Raw genomic sequence first — 17,914 nt, forward strand, 5'->3', positions numbered from 1 at the left:
TTATAACGAAATTTTTGAATTCTTCCCAGCTTAGATTGTACATTGTTTTTCTTCCTTTATTCCAGATCAGGGTATTCCACCATTCAAGAGCTTCTCCCTTGAACATTTGAGAAGAATATTGGATAGCTTCTTCACTTGTACACTTACTAATGTAAATGATTGCTTGTTGTTCCTCAAGCCATCTTAGAGCGATTATAGCATCTTGTCTCCATAAAATTCCTTAGGTTTATAAGCTTGGAAATTCTTAAAGTTGCATACTATTTGATGCTTCAACTTCTTTCGAGGTTTGTCCCTTGAGTTATTATCAGATGTAGAGCTATAATAAACTTCTTCCTTTCTTGAATGAACAAATTTACTTTTACTTTCCTCATCAGATTTTAGTTGACTTTGATTGATAGAATTATCTTTGATAGCTTCTTGTATTTTTTCTGAATTTCATCTTTATATTGGGCGGGAAGTTCCTTATTTTTATTATCAACATTTTCTCCGCTTCCAACTTTATTGGAAGGATTGTTCTGAGAGTTTGCACTTCCTTCTCTTGACATACTACAATAAAATTTTAAAGACAAGTTTAATATTCGGGGAATTAAAACATATCCTTTATTTATATTATTGTAGTTTACAAAAGTGCATAACATTATTTATAAATACACTTGTTATAATTACTACAGTTCTTATTTATCTATTTCTTCAAGCGGACAATCAATTTCTTGATCTTGCTGTCCTTTTTGGTATTTCCAATTGTTTCCTTTTCTTTTCCTTTTTCCTTCTCTTCTTCCATTTCTATATCGTTGAGCATTGATTCGGCTATTTTTGTAACATTGACTTCATAACATGTTGAGTCATCTCTGATGTACATTCCTTCATAATCTGTGCGCCGGCGTTCATTTTGAGGATGAGCAAAGTAAGGATCTTGGTTCATCGGATAATTGAAATATTCCTGCCCCTGAGGATTTTCTTCTTGTTCAGTCATTATCCCTTTCCCTTTGACTTTATTGATCTTTGGGACCCACTTGATCCACTTGATCTTGTTCCCTGCACATCTTGTCTTCGCATGCTATGGGCTAGTGGAATGTTGGAATTGAATGAATCTAAATTTTCCTCCATTGAGGTCTGATATGAGTCTTCACTACTAGATATAGGGATTGGAAGTAAAGTTGTCCCTATAGGCCCTTTTCCTTTACCTGACCGAGGTTGATATGATCCTTGGCTGGATTGACGATCAGACATCTGTACGATGTTAGATTGGAAATAGGATCACGTTCCTAGCTTATCTATAACAGTTTTATTATTTAGTGACTGTAATTTAGATACTTTTAGTTAAGTACCTATTTTGTTTGAATCAGTATCCGTGTAGGATTAAATCCTATCCGTATCATATTTAATCATTCAGTGATTATATCAGTTGGTATTGAATACCAATATTTTCAGCAATTTCCTTATTTCTAGTCAAAGCCTAGGTAATAAGTATACCTAATTCGCTAAGACCGATGGCTCTGATACCAACCTGTCACACCCCGACTTAGGGCCTGGGTGCGACGCCCGTTAGTTGGTATCCGGTTTTGAAAATATATCAGAGTTGCGAGTTATTAGCGGAAGTCTTTAAAATTTTATTTATAAAATGTCGGGCCAGAATACCCATTTGATATTTCAAATACTTGTCTTTTGAAAATATAATTTATTAATAATGTTCTGAATAAAATATCTGAGCCATCAGATCACCTATAATGACTATGTCTCCAACCTTCCATCTGTCTTGCATGTCAGTTCTATCCTTTTTCAGTTTCCCTGAAATGTGGGGGGGAAAATACGTCAGCACACAGCCGGTGAATGACGCTGACTCAATAATACCAGTGTGTAAACAATAACAATACCTTTGTGACAATACTCATTAGGCACCCAACTCAATTGGGTTACAATTACCCTAAGTACATGTATAATTAATCATATACACAATATCATTTCTTTGATCAGTCCCGTAGACTACCAGAGGCGTGTTTGATGATATGCATGGCCTCGGGGAAATCCAAGTCACCATGTATGTATGGATCCAGACACATGTATACTCTTAATTTGAGTATGCCCGTTTCTCAATATTGTAACACAAAGTTTTAAGGATTCGTAAATCCCATGCAAACAGTTCAGACTCTAAAAGAGTTATAGAAGTTTAGGGCGTATTCACCTTATATGATTGTAATCAGTTTCTGACACTGATTCCTGTATATTGATCAGTTTCGGTTACTGACCCCTGTCTGTAAATCAGTTTCTGTTACTGATTCCTGTTTCTGTTTTCAGCTTTCAGATTGATTGATTGGCTGTTATCTCGGACCTCGTACGGGTATTCGGAGTTAGTTATCTACAACTGATCGAGCGGTACTTCTACTCTATATCGCGTACTACACCATAAACCGTCAGAGCTTCGGAGCTTGGCACGCTTCACGAGATCTGGCACGATTCACGAGACTAAGTATGTGTGAAAATGTGTGTGTTGGAGGTGTGGAATGAAATGCCGTGACCCCTCCCTTTGATAGCCGAATTTGGGATTCATCGCGTAGCGCGATGGCCCTTAGCTAGGGGCATCACGTAGCGCGGCGCCGCAACGCCGAGATACTGCCACGTATTGACACGTGGTCGGACACGTGGCACCGGTTGCTTAATGGGGTCATCGCGTAGTGCGATGCCCCTTGAATCCTTGGTCATCGCGCAGAGTGACGCCCCCTTTTTTCTGATTTCTGGGGAAGAGCATCGCGTAGCGCGATGATGCTGTTCCTGGGCTCATCGCGTAGCGCGATGGGTCCTGGAATCAGATTTTTCACTTTTGGTCCTTCGTCTTTGATAACTTGCCACTTCTTGGTCATATATCCATCTTCCAAAAATACTAAAGCGGCCCTTGTGCAGCTCGCGGTGATGCGAGCGTGCGAAGTGCCAAGTGCGCCATCAAAAAGCCACATTACGCCCATCGCCCGAGTCCAAGTTCGTGCGCGTGCCCGTCGGGTGCTTCGCACCCTCCTCTAGGACTATGGAGAGTGGTTAGTCACATGAAAACATTTCTATGGAAACTTACTTCCTTATAAAGAGCTTCTATCTATTTGTTTGTTTCCATGTGGGATGAAAGTATCTTTTCCTTATTTATACCCATGTGGAATGCTTCCACTTTCTTCCATCTTTCCATGCGGGATGGATTTTTCTTATTTCCTTAAGATAAGAATGCTTTGTTTTTCTTTATCTCATTCTTCCCCTTACTTGCCTTTGAAATTATTTTTAATCCTTAAACTTTCAAAGTTGACATATTTGGTCCAAAATAAATATGGGTTTTTCCTAGATGTTACAATGGTAAGTGTACCAAAACCTTGATTAGGGTCCCAATTTTCAGATCTTAACGGCGTTGTGGTTGTTGTCTGCCGGAAACCCTAATTTCATACCTAATAAGCTATTCATAAACACTAATTTTAGATCTTAAGTGCGGTGGTGTTATTGTTGTTGTTTGGTGGTGGTGTGATGTGCAGGTGGTTGCTCCGATTATGTTGAATTGTTGTTGTAGGTTAATTAGGTTTTGTGGTTTGGTGGATTTGGGTTCTCGGGTTGAATTACAGATCCCACAATAGTGGTAGTGGTTACTTACGGTGGATGCAGTGGTGGTGGAGGGTGATGTTGACAGTGGTGGATGTGGATGATAGTGGTGGAGTGGGTGGCAAGTGAGGGCGATCATGGTGAAGGTGTAGTGGTGAGCAATAGCTTTGATAGTTGTTGCAAGTGGGTGGTTGCAGGTATATATAGTGGCCGGAGATGGTGGCAATGACTGCTGATGGTGTTGGCATGGTGTGTAAAGAGGGAGATGATGAAGATGCATGTTATAGAGAGAGATGAGAGATGGATTTACACAAATGGTCCTTCAAGAGTTTAATTTACACAAATGGTCCTTCAAGAGTAAAAGACGAATTTACCCTCCCTTGCACATGACCAAATTCAACGAGAAAATTTAACTAGGTTATGGCCAAAAGACATAATGTGATAGAGTTTTTAAACGTAAGGATGTTTTCTGCCATTTCTTTTGTTAAAGGGCGCCAATTGAAAAACGATCAAACATAAAGGACGTCTTTTGCTATTTTGTCTAAAAAAACCCACAAAACACAATGCTAAGAAAAAATGCAATGATGAAAATAAACAAAAAACACAATGATAAATAAAAAAAGAGTTAAGTGCCACTTTAGTACATGTGGTTTGTCCAATTACGCAACTTTAGTACCGATTTTGAATTTATTGCAAATGGTTACCTCACTTTTCTAAAACTTGCAATTTTAGTACTCTTTTCTATCCCCGTCTATTTTCTCCGTTAAGTCAGGGGAAAATTAGTAATTTCGATTATTCTGTTTATTTTCTCTTTTGAGCTAAGTGCTATTTTCATATATGTGGTTTGTTCAGTTATGCAACTTTAGTATCTTTTTTTGAATTTATTACAACTAAATACTTTTATTAGTTTTGGATATATAGAAGAATCAAAAAAGACATTACATATTACAATTAAAAGATCACCTCTAACTCTAAATGAACAGTTCAACTATCTCCCTGTGCTCATTGATCCTTCAGACCCTAACAATTGCTCGTATTCAAGTTCAATGAATTACGATATGGTATTTTGCCCATGTGATTCGTCACTGTCATTTATCTACAAGTTCAATTGATGTTATACTAAGATGTGCGAAATTGTGTGATTGTTATTTGTTTGATCCTCTGATGTGTTAAAGATCTACTGTTATCATACCCGAACTTTTGAAAAAAAATCAATGCATATAAAGAAAATGCAAGAAAAATGGCTAACATGAACTCGGATATTTAAATTGGCAATCAGAAACAAAATGCTAAAAAATATGTTATACATTATCTTTTATCATGTATTTTAGTTACCTTTTTAATTGTAATATGTAATGTATCTTTTGATTTGTCTATCTATCCAAAACTAATAGAAGTATCTAGTTGCAATAAATTTTTAAAAAAAGGTACTAAAGTTGCATAATTGAACAAACCACAGGTATGAAAATAACACTTAGCTCGAAAGAGAAAATAAATAAAATAATCAAAATTACTATTTTGCCCTTAACTTAATGGAGAAAATAAACGGGGTTAGAAAAAAGTACTAAAATTGCAAGTTTTAGAAAAGTAAGGTAGCCATTTGCAATAAATTCAAAACCGGTATTAAGGTTGCGTAATTGGACAAACCACAGGTACTAAAATGGCACGTAACTCATAAAAAAAATACAACACAATGTCGAATAAAATATAACACAATGTTGAGTAATATAACACAATATCAAGAAAAAAAGACACAATGTTAAGGAAAAAGATACAATCAATGACGAAAATAAACACAAAACACACTTATAAACAAAAGGACAAAAAATAATATTTTTACTCAACATTATTTTTTTAGAACGTGGAAGTTTGTGGAAACATTTTTGTGTTTCTACTTTTTTTCGTTTTTTTATTAAATTTTGAATTATGTTTTTTTAATTAATTTTTTATTATTTTTTAAAAGGCTATAAATCCTTCTCATTTTTGTCATCATTTGTAAAATAATCTAACCCTAGAGATAAAGTCATACAAATGTGAGAAACTGGCTTAAGAAGATGTTGTAGTAATTAGTATTTCCGGCACAACCAATAACCATTGAAATAGGAAGTCACAAAAATAGGACTCACCTATGAACACGTTGAAAAAGGCTTGTAGGAGGGGAGAATCTTTGCAAACCATGAAGAAGTAGCAGAAAGAAACATTCGATTTTTATCATCTAAACAGAAATGCAAATTTATTTTTGATAATATATAAGTTACTAGCTTTAGAACCCATGTATTACACGGAATTTATCAATGTGTAAATTAATACAATAAATTATTTGAAACAAATAAGAAAGACTAAATAGAATTTTTAGAAATAATACAAATTTTGTTATATTGAATAAATATTGGATTGATCAGCTATTAATTGTCATAAATCCTTAAATTCTTTTTTTTATGTAAATATGTTTTTTACATATGAAAAGATTTTTTTAAATTAGATAATATATTTGTATACATGTTTTTGTTGTTATGTTACAAAATATAGATATTTAAAAAAGTTAAGATATTAAGGAAAATTATTTATTTTTTAAATGTACACGTAATCTAAGAAATTGTATAAAATTATTATTAGTATATTTTTTTATATTATTATGCATGGCATTATTATATATTATAAATTAAAATTGGAGTTGGTTAAATATTTCAATTCTAATTTTAGGTTCATATTTTCACATGTAAATTGCATTAAAGCTATTTGTTTTATAAGGAATTGTCCAAGTTATTTGTTTTATAATAAATTGTTTAATTTTAAAATATATAATCTTTATTTATAATATAGAAAGTTTTTAGAATTTCAATAAATAGATATTAGGAATTTGAGCGGAAAAATTTAGCCAATAAAAAATATGAAGCTGCCACGTCATCATCATTATTTTCTTTTATTAGTATATAGGTATTCGTTCAACCAGTTAAATATATGGTAAGATAACAAAAAGATAATGATTTATATGAGAATTGAAGTTGACAAAAAAGATAGCATGCCATTTTAATTTAGGTTGTATAAATAAATATATAATCAACTTGCTTTCTTTCTTTTTTTTTCCTTTCAAACAAGCTACATCATTTTGCTTGTTAAATGTGTAACGCCCGTTGATTTCCGACTTCAGGAATTAAAGATTGTTGAGTATGTACAATTCTCGGGATTTATCCGACGTTTCTCGGAAGCCTTTACGTCACCCCGGTACGCCTAATCGCTAAACTTTTCTTTCAAGTTGCATTATTATTAAATTCCTGGGGCTAGAATGAAAATATTTCATATTATAACACTAATCAAAAAACCCTAGCCCCCATTCTTGCACCTGCAGCGATCGGCCAAGAGGCAGCCCCCCCTTCATTGCTTCGACTTTTTGATCGATTCCAAGTTCCTAGAGGTAGTTCAAGGTATGTACTACAATCCCCTACACTCTTTTTGCTCACCCCTAATCGTTTTGATGCTCAATTTTGCCGAAACTTTTCGTTGGGCAGATTTCGGCTAAAGTGCAATTGACCAACTTCCCTTGGATAAAAATTAGAGTTTCCGGTGTAGAAAGATCCCCAGGTATGGCATTACATCGTATTAAAATTTCGTGGTCATTGGAGGTGTTTAGGTCGGTCAATCGATTTTAATTCGAAAACAAGGGTTTATCGGGTGTAAAATTGCAAATTGTTGAGTTTGATGCGTTAGTTGATCGGGTAACCGACCGATTCTGTTCGTGCAGCCCTAGGGGGGGGGGGTTTAAGGGCTGTGGAAAAATTATTTTTTTGGTGCTCGGGGCTGTCGGGGTTAGTGCTTCGTCAATCGAGTCGGCGGTGCGCGAATTTTCGTTTAAATGTTAAAGTAAGTGTTGTAAAAAGGAACCGTCAAACCTATCAACTCGGGTGACATAATTATGATGAATGAAAAGATTTAAGATGGAATTTGGTCCATTCGGGGCTGATTCGGTTAACAAATGGTTTTAAGGATTATTTCACGCGCATTCGATCCGATTTAACTATCTTTGGGCCTTGGGCCAAGTTGTTGGGCCTTGGGCCAAAGTGTTGGGCTTGTACGGCCCATTAGGCTAGAGTGTTCCTACAGTCTAGTTTAGTAACGCGTTATGTATAATTTACAGGCCCTTGCTTGTGATTGTGCCCTTAGGAACTTCCTAGCTCGTTGCAAGTATTCGATCGATCTCAGGTGAGTTCATGATGCCCTTTTTACTCATTTTACTTTTGGGCTAGCATGCGCACCTAAATGTTTTCTTACTTGATGAAATGTTTTTAAAATGATTTTATATAGGCTTGCTAGTATATGGTAAGCCTTGGGATGTTATATATATATATATATATATATATATATATATATATATATATATGTGCATATACATTATTTCTTGGCCTCTATTTGGCGATGTTGTAGTCTTTTCGACTACTGATGTTGTGTATGCCTACTTTGTGTTTGCATGCACTGATGTTACGTGTTTGGGTTGTACGTTTGCTCGACCCTGATGTTATACGTGGATGTTATATACATATACTGTTATGTATATAGGGATGTTATTGAATGGATGTTTACATATACACTTGTGTATGTATGAGGATGTTTAAGTTCGGTAATGATGATTAGACGGATGTACCCTTTTACTTTTAAAAACCTTTGGTATGACTATCATGATTTTTACTACTGATATCTTTTACTTAAAACTTGAACTCACTCAGCTCAAGCTGACTTTGTGTGCATGTTAGTGTAAGTTTCAGGATTTGAAAGATGATGCCTTATTGCTTGGACGTGCACGGAGCTACTCGGATGGTGAAGGGCATACTGGAAGGAAGATTTGTTTATGAATATTTTATTTCAAGGAAACTTATAAGAGTTATACTTATTTTGGTTCTTGGGCAAAATTCCCGGGTTTCGGGAACTTATTTCATTTTTCATGTTTTCCGCAAAATTTATACTCTGATACGTTTGTTTTAATATAAGAAATGGTTTTTTAGTTTATTAAATTTTACGAGTGTTTGAATGATTACCAACTGTGGGGTTCCCGGGGTTTGGGGCCTTACAAAATGTGCCCTTAAATTAAATATAATTATTGAACCTGCTTTAATAATTTTAAAATATGATCAAGAAAAAGTCTCACAACAAACATATTTCCTCAAGTTTGTAGATTTATAAAATGAGTGTATTGATGTATTAAAACCTTGTCAACATCAATTTCATAATAATATTTCCTCAATATAAGCAAAATATTTTTTTAGTAATTTAATATCTCAAATATTGTAACAAGAATATGTTATCGATATTTCATTATGATATTTAGAAATTCAGTGATTTATTTTGAGAATTGTAAAATGAAAGAATACAAACTTTTTATACAAAAGAATAATATCTAGTATAACTAACTGAATAAGTAATAATATAAAAAGAAAATTATAAATTTGTGCAGCTGTTTATATGCACGGGAGCACAATACAAGTTTGATTCTTAAATTGATTGATATATGTCCTCGTGATTTTCCTACGCGCTTTTTTGTACCCTTTCGTCAGTTGACCGTGTATTGACTGTCAAATTTTTCATTCACCTCAAGGGATATATCACACTTTCACCTCTTAAGAACTCTGGCTGACACCACCATCTCCAACACCATGTTTTTCAGACACTTTTAATCACCAAAAACCATAAAGACGAGGTTAAAGTATTATCTGAAATTTTGATCCTAAGCCTACTTACACACGATAGGTGAAGCTCAAGTTCAAGTTTATTTAGACTTGAACATAATTCAATTTAAGCTATTAACAAACCGATCTCAAGTATTTTATAAGCAACTCGGCCTGTATACATCATGGCTTACTACTCATTAGTTCATAAATAATAGATGAAAGTGTTTAAGATGTTAGGGTGTATGGATAACTATGAAGAGACCGACAATTGAGGAGGTGTCATATCAAAAGCATAGAATTTTGTAACTATTTATAACCATGAACCCGACCCCCTGTTAAGGGTATGCTGCCGAGTGCCGAGAAGTACCTGCCCCCGAACACCCTTTAAAGTCATCTTGTATTATTATATAGCCAGTTAGCCAAACATAAGGGTCACTGGAGTAACCTTTCAAAAAGTGGTATATAATTGACGTCCACCCTTCACCTTCTTCCCTCAAATTAAGCACCCGATTCCATGGACTCTCACATACCAATCACCAAACAAAAGCCAAAGCCAAAGTCAAAGTCAACCTACTGGATCATCAACACACTCGAATCCACAGCCTTCTCGTGGATCTTCACTGACCAATCCAACCCATGGAAGTCTGCTCTCTCATGGCTTATATTCTTCATATTCTCAATCTGCGTGCCTATACTCGCACACATCGTCTACCAATGCAACACCTGCGATCACAGCCACCGACGACCCTTCGATCTAATCGTCCAGTTGTCGCTGTCCGTCTGCTCCACTCTTTCCTTCATCAGTTTGTCGTCGTTTGCTCGGAAGTATGGGCTCAGGAGGTTCTTGTTTCTCGACAAGTTGTCGGATGTTAGCGTTAAAGTTCGCGATGGGTATTCCGATCAGCTTCATGTAAGTTGCTTTCTAATGTTAATCACAATCGACTTCAGTTTAAAGTTTTAGTAGTTAGGATTATATTCTTTGTTTTGTGTGATTTTGAAGGTGAAAATACAAACCGGATCGAGTAATTTTCGCTTAATCTTATAATTATATTTATACTTCTCATAATGATTCTGGTCAAATTTTGATACTCTTTGAATTGTTTACTTGGTGTGATTTTGAAGGTTAACTTATGAATTGCATTGAATGTGTTTGAGAAGTTAGATAATATTATTAGCCGAAATTGATAACTTGTGCGTTTTACGGATCAAAATCAACAAATAGTTCGTTTGAGCAAAATCTTTCAAAATGGTCCTTGCTAAAACTAATCGATCCGTTGAGTTTTAATCATTAACTTGATAAGATTTTTAGCCAACTAGACTTTTGCCACTTGTTGTAATCTCGTCGTCCCGCAAGAAGATCTTGTAAGGCTCTTGTAAAGCTAATGATTAAAATTTGTCAAGTCGCCAGGAATTGACATGAACATTTTGAAAGTTGATTGGTGTATATTGTGTGGACGTTGACTAATAAAATGGACATTTTGACCATTTTGGGCAAGTAAGTTTTACTAACCTCTTTCGCTTCGAAATTTGGGGATTCTTATAGCTGTTTTAAAACGGAATATACATACGTGTATTACAATCATGAATTCGTGATTATGAAAGTAGGCTCTGATTTGATTGATTTACATTTTGGTCCGTAATTTCAATGAATTGCGTGATGAATTGGAATTGGTTTTGGGACACCAAGGTATCGTTTTCGTGGGGTCTAGAAGTAGACGACCCTGCTTTTTGTGTATTAAATTAAATGCAGTTGGAACCTATTTTTCAGATTTGTACTCTAGCAATTTTAAATCAAATTTCAATGCAACTTACCAATTTTAAATCAAATTTTTTGGGCATATAGATGGAACAGTAAGATAAGAGTCATTAAGGGTTTAAATGAGTTGTGTTAGCGGGTAGGAGGACAATAGGCTAACCCGACATAAACCCAGAGATTGTGTGAGACATGTGAACCCGAACATAACACAAATATTCATGGGTTGACACGAATGGACACGTTTTACCCGAAAAATGCAAATTTTTATACAAAAACTTCTATTAGGTCAATTAATATTTTAACTTTTAAACTTCCATACAAAATACTATCAATTTAATTTATTTTTATAAAACAATTAAAGAAAATAAGCAGATCAACCCGCAAACGCTACGGTTGACCCAAAACCGACCTAAACCAGTTTATACTAAACCCAGAACCCTGAATTTCGTGTTAGGTTCACGTCGCATCAGAATTTCACACTCTAGATTCATTGATGACAAAATGGATTGCAACTTTTTCATCAAACATGTGAAAGTGGGTCAAGTTAAATTTGACCCGTGATGTAAAAGCAAAAGAAATTTCACTAAAACTTTATTTGATAAAAATTACAACTTTAGATATAAACTTTATTTAATAAAACTATCAATTTATATAGAGATAAACCCATGATTACTGTTTTGACATTGGTCAAACTAACATGCTGACCACATGTTTTGTTACACACATGCAGAGTTCAATGAAGCTACTGTGTTCATTCATCATCCCATGTTTCCTTGCTGACAGTGCATACAAAATATGGTGGTTCACTTCTGGTGCAAACCAAATTCCATACATTTCCAATATCTACATAAGCCACACATTGGCTTGTGCTCTACTCTTATCTTCATGGTTATACAGAACATCACTCTTCTACCTTGTTTGTGTCTTGTTCAAGCTCACATGTTCTTTGCAAATACTAAGGCTAGAGGATTTTGCTAAAGTGTTTGAGAAACAAGCGGATGTCGGTGTCATATTAATGGAACATCTTGCTATTAGAAGAACTCTGAGGATTATAAGCCACAGGTTTCGTGCGTTTATCTTGTCTACTTTGATCCTCGTCACGGTCAGTCAGTTTGCTTCTCTACTTGTTACAACTGAGACGGGCTCGCTTGTGAATATTTCTACTGCTGGAGAACTTGCGGTAATTTTACTTTGTAATACGGTTTCTTCAAAAACACATATAATCATTATATTTTCATACTTTGAAATACAAGTACTAGTTCTTAAATTTGTGACAGAAGTGCAATACTTTATTCTTGTAATGCAGCTGTGTTCTGTGACACTTGTGAGCGGCTTATCCATATGCCTGCGTAGCGCTGCAAAGATCACACATAAAGCTCAGTCTGTGACAAGTTTAGCAGCCAAATGGCACACGTGTGCCACCATCAACTCGTTTGATGATGTGGGTCCCACTGAAGACACTCCGGTTGGTAACATATCCGATCGCGCTAATTACCACTTCAGCGCACATATGGATTCAGATATGGATGAAGGAGAAGAAGATGAGTTGGATAATACTAAAATGGTTCCAATTTATAGGGATACAATCTCATACCAAAAAAGACAAGCCTTAGGTGAGTTGCAAATTGCAATAATAAGTTTAAATTATAGTTGGAAATTTTAACTGTTTACTTATATACCGGTAGCCCAGAAAACGAGCCGAACATTCAGTGAACAGTTTGCAAACCATTGGTTGGAAGTTCGTTTATTTAATAAACGACTGAGCATGGACAAAAAAAATTGTTCATTTAGTTAAATGAACGAACGTGAATATATTTCTCATTCATTCATTTATCTGTTCATGGACAAGTTATGTGTTCATGTTTTTTCGCTTAAATAAATAAAGAAATTTATTCAAGTTCGTTCGGTTTAATAAATAAACGAACATACATTAACTTTTTGCTGCGTTCGGTTTGTTTAGTTGATGCCAGGATCATTATCAAGAATTGTGTTTTTTTTTTTTTTTTTTGCAGTGAGTTATTTTGAGAACAACCGAGCCGGGATCACTGTCTTTGGATTCATGTTGGATAGAACATCGTTGCACACCATCTTCGCAATCGAAATGTCACTCACACTTTGGCTGCTTAACAAAACAATCGGGTTCTCGTGATCATGATCTGTTTCGGTCCAAAACCGAGTTAGTTTGTTGATCAAGATTTAGCTTGAGAAATATGATGGATATCATATGGTGTGTTTCTCAAATGTGTATTAGCTTGACAGAGATCATCTTGTTACCGCATTGTCGTAGCGCCACTTGGCACCCGGTAATTGGTCCAAGTTTGGTGCTCATTCGCATGCTACTATTGCCACGTGGCTTTTCATGATTGTGGTACACTATTGTGACATGTCATTTAGGAATGAAGATTTGTGGTACACTATTGTGACTTGTGAGGAGTTGTATTTTATTAATTGTTTTATGCATATATTTGATTTCTTACTACCTTTTAAAAGAATGCATATTACTTGATGATCAAATGTTATACTAAAATGATGATTTGTGTTTTTAATTAGGAGAGTGTTTTTACAAATTAAGACGTGTTCAAATAAAGTTAAGATTAAAAGTTGCTACAACAAATATGGACAAAGGATGGTTTAGACGACTCTGGATCTTGATACCTTGAACGGTTTCTGCTAAGATGAACAACCGGTAGCTTACAGCAGGAGGGAGTGTTTTGCAATCAATCTCCGACGTTAGAATAAGTTAATATGTTTTTTGAACGTGATAAATGAGAGAGAAGAGTATGAGTGTACGTATGAGACTATGTTTTTGACGGTGTTAAGGTTTTAGACAATTTTTCTTAATACATAATCAAAGCATTAGATTTACAAGTTTTAGTAAGTGATGCTTATAGAAAGAAGAAACACTTTACCTTGGATAATGGACACTATACGTAAACGAAAGAAAACAATAACAAAATTAAAAATCCAAAATCCGTTAAATTTATAATCAATACCTATAATATCAAAACAAATATTTACGCCATATAGTTAGATTATTATATGTGAATTTATTTTCATTTAAGCTACGCGCACCTAGCGGTATCAATGCCCGTTCTTTAGTATTTGCTCTGGACCGGGCTCAGCATTTGGGTTGAGGCCCGGATTTAACAATTTCTGAGCTTAAGATGGTTTTATAGGAGAGGATATGGGTCAGGTTAGGCCCGATTGGTCGGATCTCATTTGGGCCTAGGCCCAATTGTCTAGATCTCAACTGGGCCTAGGTCAAATTGATCATGACCATATCTCATCTGGGCCTTGGCCTGATTATCCTAATCTCATATGGCCTTTTCCAGTTGATTAGATCTTATTTAGGTCTAGGCCTGATTTATCTTGGGTCTCATCTTGGCTTAGGCCCTGTTGGCTGGATGCCAACTGGGCGTAGACCCAATTCACCCGGGAGTAGGCCCTTTTGATCTGAGCTGCTCAAGGCCTAAGCATGCTAACTTCATCATTTATAACAAAGTCACAATCTCTTTGTGGTATTTGTTTAGGCTCTTGCAACTGAGTTGGCCCCAAGTGCGCGTGTTAAGGTCTAGCCCTGGCTTTGGACCTTCACACTTTGCTTCATAAATCACCAGCAATGAAACCAAGGTAAGTATCTTCTGCTACTTCAATAGTGCATATATATGTTGGACCTTTGACAAAATGTCTAAAATACTCTTCAGAGAAAGGCGTTGGAAGAAAAGAAGTTACTCAAAAGACTTGGGACGACAGAACGCATGGCTGCAGCCACTGCTTTCTTGGCTTTTGATGACGCTTCGTATATAATGGGTGAGACTGTTGTGGTTTCTGGAGGAACTCATTTCTTGGGTTACAGTCTCCGGTTCACTTAATCTATTTAATAATTGTTGGCTTTCCTTTTAATAATATGGTTATGCTACATTTTTTTTTACAAAATAAAAACTGTCCAATCTCCAAACCATGTAACCAACAATAAAACTATTTCAAATCTTCAAGAAATACTTAGACAATGCATACGACTCAGAAATTATGAAGACAGAAATAGTACAAAATTGCATTGTATTGGACGAATCAATCTATCGCAGAGAGTTCAAAGACAATCACCGATTATATAACACAATAAAGCACGAAAAATAATGAGATGATGTAAAAAATGACCTCAGTTAATAGAATTCGCAATGATTATAAGTTACAACAACTTGGGATATCTTGTAAACATAATAATAATATAAACATTATACTGATAATCTATTAATCGTCAATCTATCAGCCCCAATCGTTAGACGCTGCTCGGACCACTATAGTCAATCTATTTAATCGTCATTTATAGTTTATTTAATCGTCAATCTATCAGCCCCAATCGTCAATCTAGTTAGAATCGTCGATCTATCAGCCCCAATCTATTTAATCGTCATTTATAGTTTTATTTCTTACATTTATAGTTTATTTAATCGTCAATCTATCAGCCCCAATCGTCAATCTAGTTAGAATCGGACCACTATCGTCAATCTATCAGCCCCAATCGGCAGCCACTGCTTGGACCACCGTCGCCGTCGATCTATTAGCCCCAATCGGACCACTGCCGTCAATCTATCAGCCCCAATCGTTAGACGCTGCTCGGACCACTGCTCGTCAGCCCCCAATCGGACCACTGATCAGACCACTGCATGCTCGTCGATCTATCGGCAAACCCTAACTACTCGTCAGCCCCCTTTGCCACTTCAAACACACCGCTACAGCAAATCTGAGTTTCTCCGACTCGATTACAAGGGCCAATTAATTGATCTATATCAGTTGGTTACCTGCCCGGTCTCTTTGCAATAACTGATCTCCGCCTCTGTGGTGGTGTCTCCGACTGGAATCAGTGGGCTACAAGTCTGGTGATTTATCTTCCGCTGCGTCTCTCCTGTCTTTAGTAATCAAACATTCCTTTTTGTTGCTGCCAGAAACTGAGTTGTAGGGTTCTTATCAGAAACCCTAATTTTTCTTCGGGTCAAAGAAGATTGGGGCTTGTTGTGTTGTGTTGCTGTTATTCAGAGGTGGTAATATTATGAGATTGAAGAAATAACCCTAAAGGAAGGTTATTTGCTATTTTTTCTTCTTAATCACCCTAACTGAAGCTGATCAATATTGGTGACTTGCTAAAATCCCGGTGAGATCATTTCATATCTTTTATTTTTTTGTTGGCAATAGGCCTTGATGCTGCTAGAGTAGTCAGTCCAATTTATCTGTTACTGTGTGCCGTGTGTCTATTATTATTAGTTTTTGTTACTATTATTATTATTATTATTGATTTGGTGTTCTATTGCTTGTGTTTGTGTGATTAGTTGCAACCATAGAGCGTAGGAACCATGACTATTACTTGAGACCATGTCCTGAAACGAGGGGTGTAGGAAAGAGTAAAGATAGGGAGCGTATATTGCGTTTGGCTTCTTGGAATGTAGGAACATTAAATGGTAAGTTGCTAGAATTGGTAGATGTGCTTAAAAGACGTAGGGTTCAGATAGCATGCCTCCAGGAGACTAAGTGGAAAGGACATAGAGGGGCTGAGTGTAATGGGTATAAGTTGTGGTACTCGGGGTCTGATGGAGCTAGGAATGGAGTGGGGTTTCTAGTGGCTAAGGAAATACACACTAGTGTGGTGGAGGTGATAAGACATAATGACAGGATTATGGTGTTGAAATTAGTACTAGGAGAGGAAGTAGTGGCAGTAGTCTCCGCCTACGCGCCTCATGTAGGCCTAGGGGATCAGGAAAAGAGAGAATTTTGGGATTGCCTAGACGCAGTGGTAGGGGGCATACCTAGGGGGGAGAGGATTTGCATAGGAGGTGATTTTAATGGACACATTGGTAAGGCTAACGATGGTTTTGAAGCCGTACATGGGGGTTTCGGTTTTGGTGATAGGAATGAGACCGGAACAGATCTTCTAGAGTTTGCGGTGGCACATGACCTAGGTATTATAAATTCTTATTTTAGGAAACAAGATTCTCATTTAATCACTTTTAGCAGTGGCGGACGCGACACGCAAATTGACTACCTTTTGATGAGGCAAGGAGACCGACGTTGGTGGAAGGACTGCAAAGTCATACCTGGGGAGGCAGTTGTGACTCAATATCGACTACTAGTGACTGATATAGCCTTCAGAAATAAGCTGTCTGTTCGAGAGAAGAAAGGTACACCGAGAATTCGATAGGAAAATTTGAAGGATGAAAATCTCCTACTGTTTAAGGATAAACTCATACTGCATACGCGGGCTCGACTAAATGGGGACTCAACTCATATATGGGAAGCTATGGAGACAAAGATCATCCAAGTAGCAAAGGAGACTCTCGGGGTCACAACAGAAAAGACAAGTGGGCATAAGGAGTCTTGGTGGTGGAATGACGCAGTGCAAGACAAGATAAGGGACAAACAAGGATGTTTTAGGGAGCTAATGAGGTGCACGAATGAGGAGGAGCGAGTGGAATTGAGGGACAACTACAAAACGGCCAAGATAGAGGCGAAGAAGGCAGTGGCGGAAGCAAAGAAGGCGGCCTTTAAACGGATGTATGAAAGTCTAGAAACAAAAGAGGGGGAACATGCTATGTTTAAGATTGCCAAAGCCAGGGAGCGTAGAAGGCAAGATCTAGGACCGGTGAAGTTCATAAAGGATACAGATGGGCATGTACTGGTCAAGGAGCAGGACATCAAGCTAAGATGGCAAACCTACTTCCACAATCTTTTTAACAATGGGAGAGCTTACCAAGAAGAACATGACAACACAAACTTTCAACGACAACAATCGAATAACTGCTACTGCCGACGGATCACACGAGAAGAGGTGAAGGACGCACTTAGGAGGATGGGAAGGTCTAAGGCGGTTGGCCCAGACAACATACCCATCGAGGTGTGGAAGTGTCTGGGGGAGGAAGGAGTCATGTGGTTAACT

At 36.6% G+C, this 17,914-nt stretch overlaps 1 protein-coding gene across 1 annotated transcript; it reads left to right on the forward strand.

Annotated features, from left to right (window-relative positions):
- Positions 1–10,018: 10,018 nt before the first annotated feature.
- LOC143564446 (uncharacterized) lies at positions 10,019–13,287 on the forward strand. Its single transcript, XM_077051719.1, has 4 exons — positions 10,019–10,140; positions 11,717–12,166; positions 12,293–12,599; positions 12,999–13,287. Exons 2-4 carry the CDS (start codon positions 11,723–11,725, stop codon positions 13,133–13,135), a joined length of 888 nt encoding a protein of 295 aa, XP_076907834.1. The 5' UTR covers positions 10,019–10,140; positions 11,717–11,722; the 3' UTR covers positions 13,136–13,287.
- Positions 13,288–17,914: the final 4,627 nt, after the last annotated feature.

This window comes from Bidens hawaiensis, unplaced genomic scaffold (assembly GCF_021521415.1).
Source record: "Bidens hawaiensis isolate Kalapana, Puna unplaced genomic scaffold, B.hawaiensis_p1.1 tig00022006_1, whole genome shotgun sequence".
Classification (NCBI taxonomy): domain Eukaryota; kingdom Viridiplantae; phylum Streptophyta; class Magnoliopsida; order Asterales; family Asteraceae; genus Bidens; species Bidens hawaiensis.

What these genes read in the sequence shown, in the direction of transcription:
- LOC143564446 (XM_077051719.1), top strand. Translation starts at nt 11,723, where the DNA reads ATGAAGCTACTGTGTTCATTCATCATCCCATGTTTCCTTGCTGACAGT. An exon ending in CTACTGCTGGAGAACTTGCG is followed by an intron (nt 12,167 to 12,292) that starts GTAATTTTACTT and finishes CTTGTAATGCAG; the next exon opens with CTGTGTTCTGTGACACTTGT. An exon ending in CCAAAAAAGACAAGCCTTAG is followed by an intron (nt 12,600 to 12,998) that starts GTGAGTTGCAAA and finishes TTTTTTTTGCAG; the next exon opens with TGAGTTATTTTGAGAACAAC.